The sequence below is a fragment of the Nyctereutes procyonoides genome, unplaced genomic scaffold (assembly GCF_905146905.1).
Source record: "Nyctereutes procyonoides isolate TBG_1078 unplaced genomic scaffold, NYPRO_anot_genome, whole genome shotgun sequence".
Taxonomy (NCBI): Eukaryota; Metazoa; Chordata; class Mammalia; order Carnivora; family Canidae; genus Nyctereutes; species Nyctereutes procyonoides.
The window spans coordinates 8869619-8891482 of NW_026575126.1; the positions used below are offsets into that span (position 1 = coordinate 8869619).

The window sequence follows — 21864 nt, forward strand, 5'->3', positions numbered from 1 at the left end:
TTGACCCAATGATGTGTTTTCAACCCTCCTTTTCCTGTTCTATAGTTTTTTATTTGGGTCCCAGAAATTACTCAGATTATGGTGGACAAACTTAAGAGTTGCACTGCAGGGAACCCTGGGTGGCGCAGCGGTTTGGCGCCTGCCTTTGGCCCAGGGCGTGATCCTGGAGACCCGGGATCGAATCCCACGTCGGGCTCCCGGTGCATGGAGCCTGCTTCTCTCTCTGCCTGTGTCTCTGCCTCTCTCTCTCTCTCTCTCTCTCTCTCTCTCTCTCTCTCTCTCCCTCTCTCTGTGACTATCATAAATAAAAAAAAAAGTTGCACTGCAGATTTTAGGAAATGAATCCTATTTTTTAGGAAAGATTTTATTTATTTATTTGAGAGAGAGAGGGAGAGGGAGAGAGAACATGCAGGGAGAGGGAGAAGCAGACTCCCCAACTGAGCAGGGAGCCCGACACAGGACTGGATCCCAGAACCCTGCCATCACGACCTGAGTCAAAGGCAGATGCTTAACTGAGCCCCCCAGATGTCCCTAATCCAATTTTTGAAGGAGAATGAAGTTCAGTGAAGACTTGGTGGCATAAGTCTCTTAAAAATCTCTATACAACTGTTCACTATTCTGTTTTTTCATGCTGTTTCTACCATCATGTGAATTTGACCATATTGCATTAACCTCTCCAGACCTCAGTTCCTTTATCTTGAAAATTAAGGGATTAGATTAATGAGTCTTTAAGGTCTGTTTTAGACCTCTTCATTTTAGTACTTCATTCATTAATTTGCTTTTCTCAAAGTATCATAATGCAAGATAAATAATTTTCCTCATTTAAAAATATTACCAGTTTTCAAAAATAGTCTTATATATTTTCATTGTGCCTATATTTTCATTGTGGTGTACATGGCCTAGCCTTGCCTTTGGATACACAACTTTTGGGTTTAGCATTGTAAATGGCAGGTAATGTAGGTGTTTAAATCACTTCAAAGTTGATATGATCTGAACTCAGAATCTTGCTTTTGACAAATACTGGCTTTGTGACCGTAGGCAAATTACTTCCTTTTATTAGCCTTAATTTCCTCATCTGTGATTTGGAGGTGATAATGTATTTATAAAGTCATTGTGAGGATTAAATAAGATCATGGCTATAAATTGTTTAGTACGGAGTCTTGCCTATAGGAAGTAGTATATATTACCTAATGTTAATGATAAAACTTCTTATATCATAAATTAAGGACTAAATTTTAAATAAACTAATGACCAGAATGTTTTCCTGATGGAAACTGAACTAACCTATTTCTTTCTTCCTTACAGATCTTATATTGCACTTTAAACACACCTAAAGTTAATATGGAAAAACTCTTAGGATCACATCTAGGCCTTGAAGATTTCATATTTGCCCATGTGAAAGGGATCCAAAAAGAAGTGGAAGTATATAAATCTGAGGATTCACTTGGTCTCACTATTACAGATAATGGTACTGGCTATGCTTTTATAAAGGTAAGTTTTAAAAAATAACTACATGACCTAACTGAGGGTAATATTTAAGAAAGGCTACCAGGTCAAAGAAATGATCTTCAGAGTGAAAGCTGGCTTAGCAGGGACGGTTTGATAAGATTTCATTTAAAGAATGTTTCAGAACCTCATTCTCTATTTACCCTTTCCTTGAATTTCTTTCTTTCACTTTAGACTTCCTCTAGAATTTAAAACTTACTGAAAAGGAAAGCCTGGTCTTGGTGCCCACTCATTATCCATGTGAGCTCTTATAGGTCTGTAGCATATATATAAATGTTTTAAAAAAATAAGTAATCTCTATGCTCAGTGTGGGGCTCAAACTCACTACCCTGAGATCAAGAGTTGCATGCTCTACCAAGCCACCACAAGTTTATACACTTTTTGACAAACTTATTTACTTCTTAAAAAATGTTTTTCAACATTTTTGTACATGTTTAAACTATATAATTATTTAGATACAAAGAAAGCAGTATAGAGCTGCAAAGACAAGAGATGTTTGGAATAGTATTGAAAGCTAAGAACCAAGGAATGGTAAAAAGAAAAGTAGACTCATCTCTTAAACAGTTATTTTTTTTTTAAATTATTTATTTATTCATGAGAGACACAGCGAGAAAGAGAGACAGAGACAGAGACTGAGGCTGAGTGGGAAGCAGGCTCCCTGCAAGTAGCCTGATGTAGGACTCATCCCGGATCCCGGGGTCATGCCCTGGGCCAAAGGCAGACGCTCAACTGTTGAGCCCCCTGGGCGTCCCATCTCTTAAACAGTTCTATTAAGCAATTAATTGTGTAACAGCTGACTTATATTGAATGCTTTTCATGTACTAGGCACTTTACATACATTTTCTCACTTAATCCTCACAACAATTATATTTGATACTGTTTTTTCTTGTTGATGTATAACAAAATTTTAATGTATAGCTACTGTACTCTTACATGTGTAACCACCACCCAGAGCAAGAGGAAACTTCATTTCTACCACCCAGAAGTCTCCCTTTACCTCTTTCCAGTCAATATGCTTCCCTCCACAAAGGTAGCCACTATTCTGACCTCTATCACCATAGTTTTGCTTGTTCTTGAACTTCATTAAGTAGAATCATGTATTAGGTACTCTATTGTTTCTGGCTTCTTTTGCTCAATATGACGTGTGGGAGATTCACCTGTGTGTAGGCACTATTATTAACCTCTATTCTGCAGATGTAGAAACAGTATCAGCGAGGGTTAAGTAGCTTGCTTCAAAGGTAGGTAGCTGAAAAATTCAGGATTTGAATTCAAGGGATCGGACTCCAGAGCAGACATTCCTATCCACTTCACTAAGAATTAGTTATAAACTTCATAAACAGAGCATGTTTCATATTTTCATTTTGTCCAAATATTTGTTTTGCTGATCCATTGTCATAAAAAATATCTTGGGAAAGCTGTCTTCTTAACTGTAAATAGTACTTTATTTAACTTCCCATTTGATAGAATGGCTATTTTTAGCTCTGCAAAAGATATGACTGTGCTGAAGGTTGAGTGGGTGATCAAATGGAAAATCGTGAGTTGGGAAAGTCATGTGGGATTATCTGGGGGAAGCTCAGGACATGAGGCACATGCAGCAATGCCTTTCTAATGTCAGCAGAGAAGGGCTTAGGAGTTTTGCAAGCACGTGTGGATTTTTAAGATCTAAACTCTGATATTCAGAGCTTGTGTTCTTTCTTTCCTTAGTTTTTTAATGTCTCCTTGAATGTGTGCCTGCCTCTGTACTAGTTAGTAGTCCTGTGGAGACAGAAAATGATGGCAAAAAAGAAAGTGAAGCATAAGTCAAACTGCTGATAGATAATTCAACTTAGAAGAGAAATGAATATCCTACTGTGTACATGGTTAATATGACTTTTTAAAAATTGAGGGGGATAATTTCAAACTTATTGAAAGATTACAATAATAATACAGAGGATTTCCATAATACCCTTTACCCATTTCTTCCAATTTTTATCATTTGCCACATTTGCTATTTTGTAATCTTATGCATATGTATATGTGTGTATAAACATATATACAAATACATAAAACTTTTCTGAACTATTTGAAAAAGTGGATTGTATGTATTATGCCCATTTAGCCCTTACTATTTCAGAATGTAGTTACTAAGCATAGGGGTTTTCTCTATATAACTATAATACAATTGTGAACTTCAGAAAATCTAATATTAATAAAACTGCCATATGGACATTAGTTTAATATTATTTTATCAGTTACTTTATATCTTCTTTAAACTAAATGTACATGTATAAACAAAGTATCCTATTCAGAGGTTACTTGGAATAGGTTCTTTCCTGCCCCTTTCCCCACTAGGTGTTATTATTTATTTGAAATACTGTTGAATCCATTTGCTTCTCTTTGAATTGAGTTTGACTTTTCTCCCCTCATCTTTGTTTTAATTTTTTCTGAATACATAAAATATTAACACAATTCAAAAGTTAAAACTGTATTAAAAGACATTCAGAGATCTGTCACTCTTTCCCCCCCCAGTCCTCTATCCCATTACTCATTTTTTCCCACTCCTTATAAGTAATCATTTTCATTAATTTCTGGCTCACCCTTTCAGTGCTTATTTTTGCCAAGATAAGCAGAAAAAGAAATGAAACATTCCAAGAGTTTGTATGTCATTCTTGTTCAGGGACTGTGTTAATCTTTTCTGTATGGTTCCAATTTTAGTGCATGTGCTGCTGAAGTGAGTACTTGGTATCCTGTCAGTGGTGGCTAGAGGTCAGAGTAGGTTAGAGCAGGACACTGTGATATAGATTCAGACAAAGATAAGGAGGAAGGGTTCCATGATTAAGTAGGTAGTGCACTGTGATGCATAGGAGCATGGGCTTTAGAAGTACAGGGGGCTGGGGCACCTGGGTAGCTCAGCCAATTGGGCATGATCTCAGGATCCTGGGACCAAACCCTGTGTCGGGCTCATACCTTTTTTTTTTTTTTTTAGATTTTAAAAATTTATTCCTTTGAGAGAGAGTGAGAAGCAGACTCCCTGCTGAGCAGGGAGCTGGATGCAGGGCTGGATCCCAGGACCCCCAGATCACAACCTGAAGGCAGATGCTTAATTGACTGAGCCACCCAGGTGTCCTGGGCTCCATGCTTTTTTTGGTCTCTCACCTTTTTTTAAAAAGTAGGTTCCATCCCCAATGTGGAGCCCAATGTGGGACTTGAACTTATGACCCCAAGACCCCAGGCCTTTGTCAAAATCAAGGGTCCAGTGCTCAACAGACTGAGTCACCCAGGTGCCCCCAAAAGCAGTTTCAAGAAGAGGAAGGTCATAGAGATAAATACCTACCTCAAGAAACAAGTCTCAACCTAACTTTATACCTCAAGAAACTAGAAAAAGAACAAATGCAGCCCAAAGTGAGTAGAAGGAAGGAAATAACAAAGATTAGAACAAAAATTGAGACTGGGGCACCTGGGTGGCTCAGTCAGTTAAACATCTCACTCTTGATTTCAGTTCAGGCCATGATCTCAGGGTTGTGAGATCAAGTCCCATGTCAGAGGCCCAGCTTGTGATTCTCTCTCTCTCTCTCTCCCACCCCTCTGCCCCCTAGCATACCCCACTCTCAAAAAAAAGCGGGGGGGAGAAGCCAAAAAGACAGTAGAAACTATCAGTGAAACTAAGAGCTGGTTTTTTGAAAAACAACTGACAGACATTTAGCTAGACTCACCAAAAAGGACTCAAAGAAAATCAGAAATGGAAGAGATGTTACACTGGATACCATAGAAATGCAGAGGATCATAAAAGACTACTATGAGCAGTTACACCTAACATATTGGACAATGCATAAGAAATGGGTAAATTCCTCGAAACCTACAACCCACCAAGACTGATGATGAAATAAAAAATCTGAACAGATGGATTTAATCTTCTTGACAGTAATGAAAAACTTTCTAACAACAAAAGTTTAGGACCAAATGGCTTCACTGGCAAATTTTACCATTCATTCAAAGAGAAGAATAAATACCAATCCTTTTCAAATTCTTCCAAAAATTAGAAGAGTAAATTCTTCCAAACCCATTTTATGAAGTCAGCATTACCCTGACACCAAAACCAGACAGGAATGCCACAAGAAAAGAAGAGCCAGCATTCCTAATAACATAAATGCAAAAATCCTCAACAAAACATTAGCAATAATCTTCAGCAATACATTAAAAAGGTCATACCTCATGACCAAGTGGAGTTTATTACAGGGATGGTTCAACATTCACAAATCAATATGATATATTACATTAACAAAGTGAAGGATAAAAATTATGGTTATTTCAGTAGATGCAGAAAAAAACATTTGATAGAATTCAACATCCATTTATGGTAAAAACTTTTAACAAAGTGGGTTTAGAGGAAACACATTTCAACATAATAAAGGCTCTATAGGACAAGCCCACAGCTAACATCATACTTACAGGAAAAGCTTTCAGCTTTCCACCACTAAGATCAGGAACAAGGCAAAGATGCCCACTCTTGCCACTTCTATTCAACACAGTATTGGAATCTCCAGCCAGAGCAATTAGGCAAGAAAAATAAAATAAAAGGTATCCAAACTGGAGAGGAAGAAGTAAAATGGTTACTGTTTGAAGATGGCATATACAAGAAACTCTAAAGACTATCCAGAAAACTGTTAGAACTAATTCAGTAAAGTTGAAGAATATAAAACTAATATGCAAAAATCTTAGTTCATTATTAGCATATAGAAATGTATCAGAAAAATTAAAACAATTCCATTTCCAATTGCATCAAAAAGAATAAAGTACCGAGGAATAAATTTAATCAGGGAGGAGAACAGCATATTGAAAACTACAAGATGTTAATGTAAGAAATTGAAGACAAACAAATGAAAAGATATTCCATGCTCATGGATTGGAAGAATCAATATTGTTAACATGTCCATACTACCCAAAGCAATATTACAGAAACACTACAATCTCTATCAAAATTCAATGATATTTTTCATAGAAATAGAACAAATAGTCCTAAAATTTATATGGAAACAACCATAGGAGACCCTGAATAGCCAAACAAGGTTGAGAAGAACAAAGCTGGAGGTGTCACACTGCTTGATTTCAAGGTATATTACAAAACTGTGGTAATTAAAACTGTGGTATTGGCATAAAAATAAGCATTGATCAATGGGCCAGAATAGAGAGCACAGAAATAAACTCCTGCATATATGGCCAATTTATAACAAAGGAACCAAGAATATACAATGGGGAAGGGACACTCTATTCAAAAAATGGTGCTGGAAGAATTGGATAGCCACATGGAAAAGAATAAAACTGGACCATTATCTCATACCATACACAGAAGTTAATCCAGAATGGATAAAAGACTGAAACCACAAAACTCCTAGAAGAAAAGCTAGGCAGTAAGCTTACTGACACAGATTTTGGTGATGATTTTTGAACCTGAAAATAGAAGCAAAACCAAAGTAAAAAGTGGGACTATATCAAACAAGAATACACCCGGTTTTAAAAAAAATGGGCAGAAGATCTGATGAGACATTTTTCCAGATAAGGCCTACAGATGGTTAACAGGTACATGAAAAGATGTTCTATGTTATTAATGATCAGGAAAATGCAAATCAAAACCACAATGAGGTACTACCTTGCACCTGTTAGAATGGCTATTATCAAAAAGACTAGAAATAACAAATGTTGGTAAGGATGTGGATAAAAGCAAAACCTCATGCACTGTTGGTAGGAGCGTAAACTGGTACAACCATTATGGAAAACAACCTGGAAAAAAATAACAATGCACTCATCTAAATAATGCTGACAAAAATGTATTATTCTTATATACATATATTTATTTTTTTCATTTTATATACATATATTTAGATCAGATGCCATTTTATCTTGATTTTTAACCTGGATAAATATCCCAATTTTCTTTTCACCCAGTATTGCATGAAATCCAAGGCTGACTTAAAAACATGTATATCGAGGAATGCCTGGGTGGCTCAGTGTTGAGCACCTGCCTTCGGTGCAGGGCGTGATCCTGGAGTCTTGGGATCGAGTCCTACATCAGGCTCCCTGGGTGGAGCCTGCTTCTCCTCTGCCTGTGTCTCTGCCTCTCTTTTCTGTGTCTCTCATGAATAAATAAATAAAATCTGAAAGAAAAAACAAAAAACATACATCTAGAACCTATCACTAAAGGAAAGCAATGTGAATACTTTAAATATTATAAGTAAAGATAATACCACTGCTCTCAAAAAAAAAAAAAAAGAGGAAGACAATATGGAGTTTCCTCAAAAAATTAAAAATAGAACTACCATACAATTCAGCGATTCCACTTCTGGGTATTTATATGAAGAAAATGAAAATACTAATTCAGAAAGCTCAATGTACGAAGGGCACCTGGGTGGGTCAGTCAGTTAAGCTTCTGAGTTTTGATTTTGGCTCAGGTCATGATCTCATGGTTGTGGGATAGAGCCCTGTGTCTGGCTCTGCGCTCAGTGCAGTCTGCTTGACCCTCTCCCTCTGCTCCTTCCCCTGCTCTTTCTCTTTAAAATAAATAAAATCTTTTTTTTTAAAGAAAGATTTTATTTATTCATGAGAGACACACAGACCGAGAGAGAGGCAGAGACACAGGCAGAGGGAGAAGCAGGCTCCATGCAGGGAGCCCTACGTGGGACTCAATCCCGGGACTCCAGGATCACACCCTGGGCTGAAGGCGGCGTTAAACTGCTGAGCCACTGGGGCTGCCCTAAAATAAAATCTTAAAAAAAAAAAAAAAAAGACAAATGCACTGTGTATTTGTGTATGGTGTTCCTTGCAGCATTGTTTACAATAGTCAAGCTGTAGAAACAACCTAAGTGCCTATCCACTGATGAATGGATAAAGATGTGTGTGTACACACACACACACACACACACAGAGAGAGAGAGAGAGAGAGAGAGAGTGGAGTATTAGCTGTATAAAAGAATGAAATCTTCCCACTTGTGGCAATATGGATGGACCTTAAGGGCTTTATGCTAAGGGAAATATCAGAGAAACACCTATACTGTATGATCTCTCTTCTATGTGGAAGTTAAAATATCTATGTGATTCGAAAACTTTTGAATTAAAAGAAAGTACTGCATGGTTCTCACAGATAAAACTTTTCAGGTGAAGAGACAACAGACTTTAAACATTTGTGATTTTAGATTTTATAAGTGTCAGTTTTCCAGAATCAGAGTATATAAATAACCTAATCAGAAAATTCAGAGTATACTTAAAACAAAACCAGAAATTTCTAGAATGATTTAAGATGAGTTGGCAAACATTTATATAAAGGGATAGGTGGTATTTTAGGTTTTGTCATAATTTAGGATCATGCCATACCATGTTGGTACCACCTCTGTTTGAATCCCAATTCTGTTGTTTGTTGTGTTCTTTTGATTGAGCCATGTAATCACTGTATATCAAATATCCCCCTCTGTTAATAGAATGAGGCTTGTTTTGAAGACTAAATGAATTAACTGTTTACAGTTGTTACGAATGTTACTTTTTTATGAATGAGGTTTGAGAACAAACAGTGTTGGGAGGATCAGCAGCACACATCCCAGAGTTGCTGACCATGGCAGCAGGGCATGTGGCTCAAACAACCTTAAATCTGATGCCTAAGCTTTGTGGAGAGCGGTGTGCTGCCCTCAAGTTTCTGCTGATATCTGTGATGAGCAAACTGAGTTCTGGATTATATGCAATGAAATAATGGAAAATACTATAATAATGGTCTGAAATGGTTGGGAGCTTCTAAGTTGAATAATGTAGTAAATCTCATTTAAAAAAATTGTCTTCTCTGCATTTTGCAATATCATCATCTAAAACCAGATGAGACAAAGTTCTAAGTGTCCTAGATAATTATACTAAGTGACTCAGTAAATATAAGCCTAGAACTGATAACTTATTTTCTATCCAGTCCTTTGTGATTGAGTGGCACTTTAAGCAATACTATTAATCTCTATCATGTTATGATTATCAAAGAATAGATTCTAGAAACTTGTCTCAATGGCTACCTCATTCTTTATGACTTAAGTAACCCACAACATATATAATCAGTGTCTTCCACTTTGCGTCTGTATCTTTTTTTTTTTAAGATTTTATTTATTTATTTGAAAGAGAAAGAATGAGAAAGAGAGGGAGGGAGACTCTGAAGCAAACTCTGAGCTGAGCGCAGAGCCCAACATGGGGTTTGATCCCACAATCTTGAGATCAGTACCTGAGCCAAAACCAAGAGTCAGACGCTGAACCAACTGAGCCACCCAAGTGTGCCCTTTGCTTCTGCATCTGATTCCCCTTATGAGGTTCAAGTTTCTTATACTGATTTTCCTATTATTCATCCTAGATCCTTATCTGATGCTTCTGACCTATGCTTTGACTGTTTTCTTGACTGCCTGGATCCTTGCCTTGCAACTTGTTCTGACTTCTGGTAGCTGCCTTTCTTCCTTCTGTCTGGACACTCTTCTATTGACCTTTGTGGCTACTCACAGACCCAGGACAACCTAGATTTTTGTTACTCTGACCTTTACAGGTAAGATTTATACCTGTGTCTATAAAGTTTTTCATTTTTTAAAAAAAGTTTTATTTAAGTAATCTCTACTCCCCACGTGGGGCTTGAACTCACGACTCCAAGATCAAGAGCTGCGTATTTTTCTGAGACAGCCGTGTACCCCGTAAAGTTTTTTGTTTAATTAATTTTATACAATGCTTATTTTTAATAAAATTGTGACAAGTCTTAAAAATATGTGGTGGGACACTGAAATTTGTATGCTGTTGTTGATCAAAAGAAAAAAATAGGATCAGAAGGTATTAAGAGATAAATTAGAATAAAAATTAAGGAAGTAAAAGTTATGTATAGATGTTCACATTCTCAAATGGCTTAGGAATGGGTATTTAATAGTTTTTTTTTGTTTCTTTAGATTCTACTCTTCTTTTTTTTTTAAGGATTTTATTTATTTATTCATGAGAGACACAGAGAAGAGAGAGAGAGAGAGAGAGAGAGAGAGAGAGAGAGAGAGAGGCAGAGACACAGGCAGAGGGAGAAGCAGGCTCCATGCGGGAGCCCGAGGTGGTACTTGGTACTTGATCCCGGGTCTCCAGGATCATACCCGGGGCTGAAGGCGGCGCTAAACCACTGAGCCACCCAGGCTGCCCTTGCTCTTCTTTTAAATCTTGCTTATTTTTCTGTGACCCTTTAGAAACTCCAGTTGCATTTGGTGGTATGTTATACTCTTTTTTTTGTTGTTGTTGTTGTTATAGTTACTCTTAATTCTGTTAACTTATAATGGTAATATGGACTCCTAATAAAACAGTGCCAGTCAGATTATGAAATTTCTCTCATTTTTTATAATTCACTTTTTGTAATGATAATGATCTCTGAATTGGCATTTTTTCATTTGCATAAAGCGTATGAATAGTTACTACTATAATGAATATAGGAATATCTTAAAATTTGGGAGTAAAAAAGAAACCTGTGAGTTTTGATATATAGTAATAAAACTTAAAGCCCAACCTTTCCAGAATAGTCTTTTACTATTTTCTTTCCTTCTTTTTTTTTTTTTTTTTTTTTGGTGACATTGTGGAGATGCTGGGGTACATGAACTCAGTTTTCATCTTAACTATTAGCCACAGTGGTCACCCTGCTGATTCAAAAGATGTTATTCCAGGATGCCTGGGTGGCTCAGTGGTTGAGCGTCTGTCTGCCTTTGGCTCAGAGTGTGATCCTGGAGACCCAGAATCAAGTCCCACATCAGGCTCCCTGCATGGAGCCTGCTTCTCCCTCTGCCCGTGTCTCTGCCTCTTTTTCTCTCTGTGTCTTTCATGAATAAATAAATAAAATCTTAAAAAAAAAAAGATGTTATTCCTCCACCTGGTAAGAGTGGGGAATGCACATACTTTTATTATACATTTAGTGGCCCCTAATATTTCTATCTTTCCGCTCCTAGGAAGGATTTGTGACTCATGAGGCCGAGTGGCCTTCCTTTTGCCCTGTTCCTCACTACTGTGGAAGAACTGAACTTGCAAGGCTGTTATCTGTGCAGGGTTTTCTGGGCCCCCAGCCCTAAAATCCTTCCATAAAATCTTAATACTATCTTAGGGAGTCCTCAGTCTCCTTTTGAGACTCTGCACTACAGATTTTTGTATAGAAGTAAGATAAATTTAAGAAAGACCAATGTGAAAATTTCCTGTGAGTCTTAAGTTCTCTTGACTTAAAATATATAAATGAAAAATGATAGTATAAAATCACTCTTACTGGCTTCCTTATTAGTTACCAATGTTCTTAGCTGACATTGTACCAATTCTTAAATCATTACATTTGTAACTGAGGTTTAAAAATGTAGTTTGTAAAAAAAGCTGAAGCTCTACTCTTATGTAATGGGTTTCGTTTTGAAATGATTCAACAATACTTTTTGGAGGGACTTCACCGTGTAGTACTGTGCTAGATGCAGAGCATATGATGGTGAATAACACCATCTCTGTCTCTAAGGATATTGCAGTTCAGTAATGGAGACTGACGGGTAAATGGACAATTGTACTATAGTATGCTGAACTGGCAAATTACTTGATTTTCCCAAGCTTCAATTTTTCTGCTCTATGACATGAGACTTTCATAAAGGTTGTTAAAATTAAATGAGATGGGAAATGTAAAGTGCTCAGCTTAGAGCTCAGGATATGTAGCAAAACCTACTATAAAAACATGAGAGTGACACCTTGATCAGTCCTGGAGGAGTACCCCAAGGGATGCCAGAAGTTTCTCAGAGGAGGTGTGATGACCGATGGAGTGTAACTCTGAATGAGGTAAGATGGTTGTCCTTTGTTGCTTGGTCTTTCATATTTAACTGGGCATTAAGCTGCATTGTTAGCATGTCAGTGTATTATATATAATGTCTCAGGAGCACGAAAAGTAATGCTATGCAGTTCCACTCTGTATTAATGTGTTATCCTTAATTTTCTTTCAGAGAATTAAAGATGGCAGCCTAATTGACTCCATTAAAACAATCTGTGTGGGGGATCATATTGAATCCATAAACGGAGAAAATATCGTTGGGTGGCGTCACTATGATATTGCAAAAAAATTAAAGGAATTAAAAAAAGATGAATCCTTTACCTTGAAGTTAATAGAACCCAAGAAGGCATTTGGTAAGTCGGGTATGGGGTGTGTATGTGTGTGAAGTGTTTTCTCCCGTGGCTCGTCTTTCTAAGGGTAGTAAATACTTAGATGTGATGCCATGTGTTACAGTATATCCATTAAGGATATAGGGAATGACAGCACTGTTGTCAAGGGCAACAACTCTTCAAGGAGAAAAAAGTTGTCTAAAAGGACATTTCTGAAAGACCTTTGGAGTTACAAAGTCTAATGTCTAGTGACTCTGTGGCTGTTCCAAACTCCAAGAAGATCACATTGTATTATAATCATCTTGCTGAGCAGTAAAATTCTCGATTAAGCTCTCTAAGCCACAATAACTATTGTTCATGGACCTCAGCAGCAACAACTTTAGTTACACAAAGAATCGGTATTTAAAATAGTTATCTAGTCTATTTTAAAGACTTCCTTCAATCCCTTTCCTCCATTGGCATTTTGAATTTGGCAGCATGAGATGGTATGAAATTACTTCCACTTTGGTGTGACATCTGTACTTGCTTGGTTTTAGCCATGGCAGCTGTTTCCCAACTGTTCAACCCCCCAGGGCCATCTCATCTATAGGAAAATGTGCCAGCTTCTCTCTCACTACCCAGCACTATTTTAATAAGCCAAATGACGGCCTAGTGTTCATCAGTGTTGAAATATCTTCAGCAGAATCATTCTAGGCTGCCCTTACTCATCCATGACCCCACCCAACTTATGTTCTTTCCTTTGCTCACAGTACATAAATACTCCTTACAATTGGTCTCTGATGGATGTTTTCTCAGGGCAGTTAATAAAAATGGTGGGGGAATGCAATGGATCTGGGGAATTACATTTCCCCTCTCTTAGCAAGTAAGCGACAGATACTAGCCATATGGAAATGGAAATTCTTCTCTGCTTCCAAGTGATTTCTGTGCCATTTATAGAAATACAGTGTAGGTTATATTACTTGTGGGAGAAAGAGTTCAATAGAAGATGTGAGAAAAGAATGCCTTGAACTGAGCAATGTACAGAATTGTTGAATCACTATATGCACACCTGGAGCTAATGTAACACTGTATGTTAACTATATTGGAATTAAAAAAACCCAAAACAAAATACTGGGTGGCATGAGGAAGGGGGAGGAAGAATGCTTTATGCCACTGCTGCTCCTGGAGGGACCGTTCATTCTAGGAAGCAATACTAGATGCTGTGATTCTGAATGGTGTACAACCCAGCTTCTGAGCTCACCCGTCACAGAAGAAGGTGGGCAGCACTCAGGTTTCTATCCAGCATTCCTTTTGAAGTGGCTTCATTTGCTAACCAACTCCCTGGGTATTATAACATATAAATGAATAGGATGTAAGCAGTTTGAGATATTTTTATTTGATTTAGACTCTTTGTAAATCAGTCATTCTCTCAGTACAACTCAAGGGATATAGTATTTTTCCACCTTAGATCACCACCACATAATCTGTTTTTCAGAGTTAACTTTTTCCTATTTTTACCTATTGTCCCTGTATTTTTTTTAAGATTTATTTATTCATGAGAGACATAGACACACACACACACACCACACACACCACACAGGCAGAGGGAGAAGCAGGCTCCATGCAGGGAGCCCGATGTGGGACTCGATCCCCGGTCCCCAGGATCATGCCCTGGGCGGAAGGCTGGCGCTGAACTGCTGAGCTACCCAGGGATTCCCCCTGTCCCTGTATCTTTATAGAAAGTTGCAATACACTTTAACTTGGATGCTTGGTTGTTGTTAGTCTTGGATGTTACAGATTTCATTGCATTTAACTATTATTGCTCTGTGGTTGGATTTTTTTCCTTCAGTACCCGAGACACATGTGTAACTGGCTGGTGTACTGCACTGCCTTATGTGCCTGGCTGCTTTTGAACCTGCTCCTTGTTGCCTCATGTGAATTCTCTGTACACATTTGAGAAGGACACTGGGTAGGATTTTCCTATTGGGGGTCTATTACTTTAGCATCCCAAATTCTGGTGGTGGTGTGGGTTAGGATATGTGGAAATTGATTTTGGAGCAATGATAAGTTGTTATCTTCCAAAGTTCCTACGACAGCTTAACCTAACTTAAATCTGCTGGACTATATGCATTTTCTACTCTGGGTTGATACTTGACTTTGGGCCATCGCTTGGGGATTTCTCTTAGAAGTAGGGATCTAGTTTCCCCCAGATCTCTTTGTTCTAATCTCATGTTTTGCTGTTTCCTTCTTTCCTGTGTCTTTTAGCATTGTCATTGATGAATTGATTCAAATTCATAGTCCTTCATAATTATCTGACTTTGTTGTCTTGGGTTCCTAGGAGAAAAGGGTCAATATAGGTGAAGCAGAGTGTTCTGATTTCTGCAATCAGGCCACCTATGCTGAAATGAAGTCATTTCTAGGATTTTACTAAAAGCTGTTGAAATAGCCATACACTCTAGTATTTTGACATTTCCTTACCAACTTCCCTAAAGATTTACCCTGGGGGGGGGGGGAGTCATGTAGACTGTGTACTAAAATGCAAGAAGGAGTGTAGTTGGTTACTTTGCAATGGTATAACAAGGGTGATGAACACAACTTTCAGCCATGGATAAGGAAATCTTTACAGCCTGCTCCATTTTCATATTTTAGGTCCACCAATAGTCACATCCCACTTCTAGGGGCCATTATATGTGCCAAGATTCTTTGAGAACCATAGAATAGACACTTTCTAGTTTAATGAAAAGGCTTTTTTTTTTTTTTTTGGGGAAGACTATCAAGTAGGTCTCAGAAAAAAAGACTGTGTCAGTAATGCTTTGGGAAGGTCAGGAACTAAGGCCATTTCAGGTATGTATGGACCAGACACCTCTCATGGAACTGGCCTAATTAACTCTCTCTAGTTATTTCCTACCTTCATGTTACTGCACTCAGGATTCAAATTCCTGGGAGAGCGGGGGAAACATTAGGTTATGTCCCATCTTGATAGTGGGGAGACAGGCTACATGGTTAATAGGCCCACCCAAATCCTGCAGAACAGTGAGGGAGAAGTTTCCTTTTGGATAGGGAAAAAAGTAGCAGATGTCCGTTTTGCCATTAGCTCGTTTTATCTTGACTTTTATTTTTTTTAAGATTTTATTCATGACACACACACACCACACACACACAGAGAGAGAGAGAGAGAGAGAGAGAGAGAGAGAGAGGCAGAGACATAGGCAGAGGGAGAAGCAGGCTCCATGCAAGGAGCCCAATGATGGGACTCGATCCTGGGACTCCAGGATCACACCTTGGGCCGAAGGCAGGCGCCAAACTGCTGAGTCACCCAGGAATCCCTGGTTTTATCTTGACTTTGAATCTGATTCTATCCATGCATGATACTGTCAGTCTATTGGTGTTGGGTGCTGTGTGAATGGCAGTTTGGCAGTGTACTCTAGAGCTCATGATAGCATAGAGCTTTTTTTTTTTTTTTTTTTTTTTTTAATAAAGATTTTAAGTAGTCACTACACCCAATGTGGGACTTGAACTTACAACTCTGAGATCAAGAGTTGCATGTTCTACTGACTGGGCCAGCCAGGCTGCATCAAGCTTTCTTTAAGGGAAAGAGTAAAAGCCACATTCTTCATGGTGCTGGCCACTAGATTTGGAAAGGACAGCAATCCAGATTTGGACTATACTTCTGGGAAGGTCCTACATTTATGTCTCCCACAAATAATTTATTGAGAATCTTCCGTATTCGAGGTACTCCATTAGGTACGGTAGATACTAAGAAAGAAGACTAAGCTACAGCCGCTGCTTTTTGAGGAGCTCACAGTTTAGCAGAAGGCTGTTATTGACTGAATTGTGTCCCTCTAAAATTCATGTGTTGCTGTCCTAATCTCCATTAGCTCAGAATGTGACTGTATTTGGAGATAAGGTCTTTAAGGAGGCAGTTAAGTTAAAATGAGATCATTAGGGTGGGCCCTGAGCCAATGTGACTGATCTAAGAGGAGAAAATTGGGACACAAATACACATAGCAGAAAAATGCCATGTGACCATGAAGACCTCTATGGATCAAGAAGAGAGGTCTTACTTAGGAGAAAGCAATCCTGGTAATGTCCTGATCTCCAACTTCCTCAGAACTGAGGAAATAGATGTCTTTTGTTTAAGCTGGGTGGTCCTTTGTGACAGCTCTAGGAAAGGAACACAGAAGCCAATAGGCTTAAAGAAAAATTACAGTGCAAATTCTTTGAGACAATATGAGTGCCCTAATAATCTAGAAGGTATTGGTGGAATATCTTAGCTGTCCTTTGGTCTCGGGTAGATGGCAGGAACATACTGATGTTTTCATTCAGCAGGTATTTGAGCAGTTAGTACATGCTGTGTTAGACTATGAGTTGCTGGGATAATAATAGTTTCTTGAGCATCCACTGTATTCCATCACCATACTACCTGTTTGGTATATCACATGAATAAGATATTGTTCTTGCCTTCAGGAAGTTCCTATCTAGTAGGAGGAGATGAATTCAACAAAGAGAGTTAGAGGTGCTAACATGTACTAGAGGCATAAAAATGGGCGATATCAAGTCTACCTAAGGAGTTGAGGAAAAGCTTCCTGGATAAAAGATTTGAGCTGAATCTTAAAACAAGATGTAATCTGTGAACAAATTAGGGAAGATTGTCCTAGGGAGTAGAAATAGAATAAGCAAAAATGTAGAGGTATAGAGCAGTATATTTGGGATATTCCCAACAGTATGTTTGGGAATACCATGTATGTATGTATGATTGGAATGGAGGTTCTAGGTGGTTGTGTGGCAAGAGATGAAAGTTCTCAAGGGTCAGTAGAGACCACATTATCAAGAGCCTTCTATGTGAAGATAAAGAGTGGGCAATGAAGGGGCTTAAGCAGGGGAGTAACATGATGAGACACGGCTTTTAGACAGTTTGGAGACTGTATCAAATGGGGGTGGTGATTTATAAGCTAGTGTGGTCAAGGAATACCATGAAGATTATGTTGTATAGGTTAAGGAGAGAGAAGATGAAATCCTGGATGAAGGCAGTTCTGGTAGGTATGGAGGTGAGAAATAGTTCTAAAGACTAGACAGTGGTGCACTGGAGCCACTTGTGCACATTTCTCCCAAACTCTGTGTTAGTGACATCATGTTGGTGGCTTGAAAATGGCTGTGGTGTAAGTTTGGATTTTATTTTTTAGCCTGGAGAGCTGATGGTTAAACATTTACCTGCATACCACTGTATGTTAAGAAGGTAGAACTGGAAACTCAATGAATGTAGAGGTAAAAGAAAAAAGATTGCAAATGATGACCCACAGATTTGTGGCTTTGCATGAGAAATGGAATGTAGTGCCTTTCTTTAACATGAGGAAAATAGGAAGAGAAATATATTTGGGTAAGGACTTAGAGAAGAGAGACTGTACTTACAGTATGGTTTTAGGCCTGATAAGTTTGAAACCTGTGGGAGAATTCAGCTCGCAATGTGTAAGAGGTAGACACGTGTTGAGAACGGGAGCCTAGGGAATGGGATTTATGAGTAATTTGAAGCTGTGGAAATCTGATCACTGAGAGTAGTAAGAAAAAGACCAAACAGAGAGCTGTAGGGGGAGCCCAGCATTTAGGGAGTAGAAAGAGGAGGAGCCAGCAAAGCAAGGAAAGGCCAGATATGGAAGAGACAGACTCTGGATGGCCTTTTCCAAAGCATTCAAGAACCTATTACTTGTCACAAGAGCAGGTGCTCCTTTTTCTGAGGGAGAAATAGTGGCTTCTTTAAAACATAACCTCAAATTCTCCTGTGTTGATCAGAGTTTAAGTCACTATTTTTCATCTAGTGGGTCTCACACTATTTTCATCCAGTGTGTTTAGAACAGGGAGTAGAATAGAATCAAAAACTTCGTGGTGCTTTGTGCCTAGTAAGGATAGGTTATATTGTACATATCAGTTACATGCGCTTTTGTATATTTGTGTCTCAGGTATATGTATGTATATGTGTGTGTATAATTGTGTTATGATATGTGTATATTTCTCACTGTGGGTCATAGCAAAAAATAAAAAATTGGAAGCTGCTAGTTTAAATGGTTCCCTCTTTAAAAATTTGTAGTTTGAGAAATCTTTCCCATACCTAACATGTTTCTCTTGGTCAGTTGCTTTCTGATCCAAATTCTCCTCCTTTTAGCCATGAGTTGATGGCAGCCTTCCCAGTCCTTATCAAGTATCGGGTGGAATGTCTCTGGTGGTATTTTTTTTAGGGCATGGCTCACTTCCTTTCCCTTTTTGCCAATGAAAAGGAACATGTCTCCACAATGAGCTCAACCCTGCAGGGTTTGCCCTGTAAACCAGACTTTCCCAAGGCTATGAAAGCCCACTCTTCTTAACTGGCATAAGGACCAGACTAGTTCAACTGATTCGTTTCCTGTGATGCCTTTTAATTGCAGAAAAATAACTGTTAAATCTGTAAAACTTAGATTGTTTTCCTTGGATGAGTTTGTATTTATCCTGGAGAAGTTCTTGAATTTGTAATTGTTGCCCTTTATGGAAAGATGTTTGTAGAAGGGGGCTGAAATGTTTTTGTAAATAGTTTCCAAAATCAGGGAGTTGAAAGAAAAAGTTTACCTCCTAAAGCATTGATAGTCTTTATTTTGGGGCTAGATTTTGTAATAGATCTCTGGGCCATGTCTTCTTTTAGAGGCTTCATTTCTGTGCTATGTGTCTATCAGAATAGGATGTTCAGTATGTGAAGTACGTCTGAATCCTTTGAGTCATTCACAGCTGGAAAACTCGGACCTCATCTTTGTGATTCAGCTTCACTGATGTACTCATTTTCAAAGACTAAGTCTATTTGATATTAAGAGAGGAACTTTGGCTTTTAAGTTTTAGATGACTTTTTAGATAGAAAGTATTTTTTTTAAGTATTTGAAAAGTCTATTTTTCTATTTTCATGCTATTTCTGGTGAGAAAGTTTCAACCAACAAATGCTTTTGGTGCCTTTTCATGTATACCTAATTCTACAAAATATACTGGGGAATAGGATAGAAGTTACTAAAGATGAAGAAAGGCCAAGTAGTTAAGTATATAGACTGTCATATATGGGCTGTGTGATAATGTGGCATTAGATGAATTACGCTTTCTGTAGCTTGGTTTCCTCATGTAAAAAGTGAAGATAATGAATAATATTTATCACATTGAGGATTAAATGATTAAACACACGAAAAAAGTCATAGTTCCTGACACATAGTAAGTGTTCAATAAAAGTATTATTATTATGATGAAGGCATAGCCTTCCTGTAAGGAGTAATTTTAGAAACAAGAAAAACCCAATGTCTTCTGGGCAGGCTCAGATGATTAAGCATCTGCCTTGGGTTTAGGTCATGATCCCAGGGTCCTGGGATTGAGCATACCCCCCACCCCCAAATTGGGCTCCCTGTTCCGTAGGGAGTCTGCTTCTCCCTTTGTTCCTCTCCCTGCTCGTGCTTTCACTCCTTCTCAAATAAACAAATATTAAACAAACAAACAAAAAACCCAAGACAAACCCACGTGAAACATGGAAAGCAATGGAGGTGAGTTGGTTAGCAAGTTTTTTTTGGGAACTCTGGTATGGTTCCAGATCTTGGAAAGACAGATGATATTACATCTCATATCAAATAATGAGATATATCCATATATCTTTATAGTAACTGCCTGCCATTCACTTTTCTAAGTACTTTCTAAGTAGCAAATCACTTAATCCTTTCAACCATGCTAAAAGATTAAGCGATTTGTTCTAGGTTTATAGGGCCAGCTAGTGTGTCCATGATGGAGGCAGGCTTCTAACACATGCAGTGAACTTTCAGAGCCAGCTCTCTAACAATTATTATTGGACAAGTCCGTATGTTTGCTGTCCTCAAGGAGCTTGCAACTTATATGAGGAGGTGGATACATTAAGAATCAAATAATTCTATTAATGGTAGTAATAGCTACCATTTACTGAATGCTTCTAAGAAGCAATAAAGAACATAGACTCTGAGACAAATTGCTTGGGTGTAATTCCTGTCTTTGCTGCTTATTACCTATGTGATTTTTGGGCCACTTACTCCCTCTGTTCCTGTTTACTTATCCATAAAGTACTGTGAGGATTAAATGAGTTAATGTATGTAAAGCACATAAAATAGTGCTTGCCATGTAGTGCTACGCAAATGAAAGTCATTCCTAATAGGACTACTCTTATGGCCTGGTTTAATCCACATGCCATTCCTGAGAGGGTTTTTCAGATAAGTAAACTGAAACTTTGGGCAGTTAAATGCCTTACTGAGGTCACCCAGTGGTGGACGGGAAGTGCAAGTACAGTACCTCATTCCTGTTCGCTCCTGAGGCTTGTGTTCTTCCCAGTGTAGTTACTGCCTCTCTAGAATACAGCATGAACTGTGACATGTGCTGTGATATGGATTTAAACAAAATGCAGTTCAGCTGAGAGCTGACTCATCCGTGACTGTGAAGGTTCTAAAGCTTAGAGAGTGATGGGGGCTGGGAGAAATGGTAAGATTGGGAAGAAGAACTTCCCCAAAGAGAAAGCCATGGTTTTTGGTAGGTCCCAATAGAATCAGGGACCAGTATGCTATTTCCATGCCACTCACCATGAGAAGTGACAGGACACTTGAAGGAGTTGCATAGGGTATTAGAATCTTAAGAACTGTGGCCTCGCAATCAATCTAGGCGCAGGACACCCTGTATCCTGGGCTTGGGCTGCAAGTGGACCCACTGACTTGGACAATAGAGTTTCAGGGTAGAGTTTGTGTTGGACTGAGCACATTAGCCCTCTTGATCCTCAGAGGGGAAGACAGACTTACCTAGAAAACTAAGAGTTGGTTTCTCACCAAGCTTTTGGAGTAGGGGGCTCCAAGTCTGGTTCAACCTGACATTTCTTATACCCAGAATTATGGATTAAAATTTTAAATTCAGGGATCCCTGGGTGGCGCAGCAGTTTGGCGCCTGCCTTTGGCCCAGGGCGCGATCCTGGAGACCCTGGATCGAGTCCCATGTCGGGCTCCCGGTGCATGGATCCTGCTTCTCCCTCTGCCTGTGTCTCTGCCTCTCTCTCTCTCTCTGTATGACTATCGTAAATAAATAAAAAAAAAATTTTAAAAAAAATAAATAAAATTTTAAATTCATTTCAGAAATTTAAATTGGTGTTCAGAGAAGGAAAAGATGAGTAAGCTGGACTAGGTGAGAAAATTTCCTAGAGAAGATTGCATTTGAACTTGAGCTTAGCAGGTGGAAAGAAAAGTATAGACAAGGAGGGTTTTC

The 21864-nt window shown here is 38.5% G+C and overlaps 1 protein-coding gene and 1 non-coding gene across 2 annotated transcripts in view; one reads left to right on the top strand and one right to left on the bottom strand.

The window, feature by feature from the left end:
• Positions 1-1299: 1299 nt before the first annotated feature.
• The window catches only part of GIPC2 (GIPC PDZ domain containing family member 2), a gene marked incomplete at its 5' end in the record, with an annotated part of 50618 nt that continues 30053 nt past the window's right edge, over positions 1300-21864 (top strand). The window contains 2 exons of the mRNA XM_055339321.1: positions 1300-1491; positions 12468-12648. Coding sequence (XP_055195296.1) covers positions 1300-1491; positions 12468-12648 — 373 coding nt within the window. The remainder of the gene's footprint in view (positions 1492-12467; positions 12649-21864) is intronic.
• LOC129520328 (U6 spliceosomal RNA) lies at positions 4118-4224 on the bottom strand. Its single transcript, XR_008666565.1, has one exon. It is a non-coding gene; the product is annotated as a U6 spliceosomal RNA (small nuclear RNA).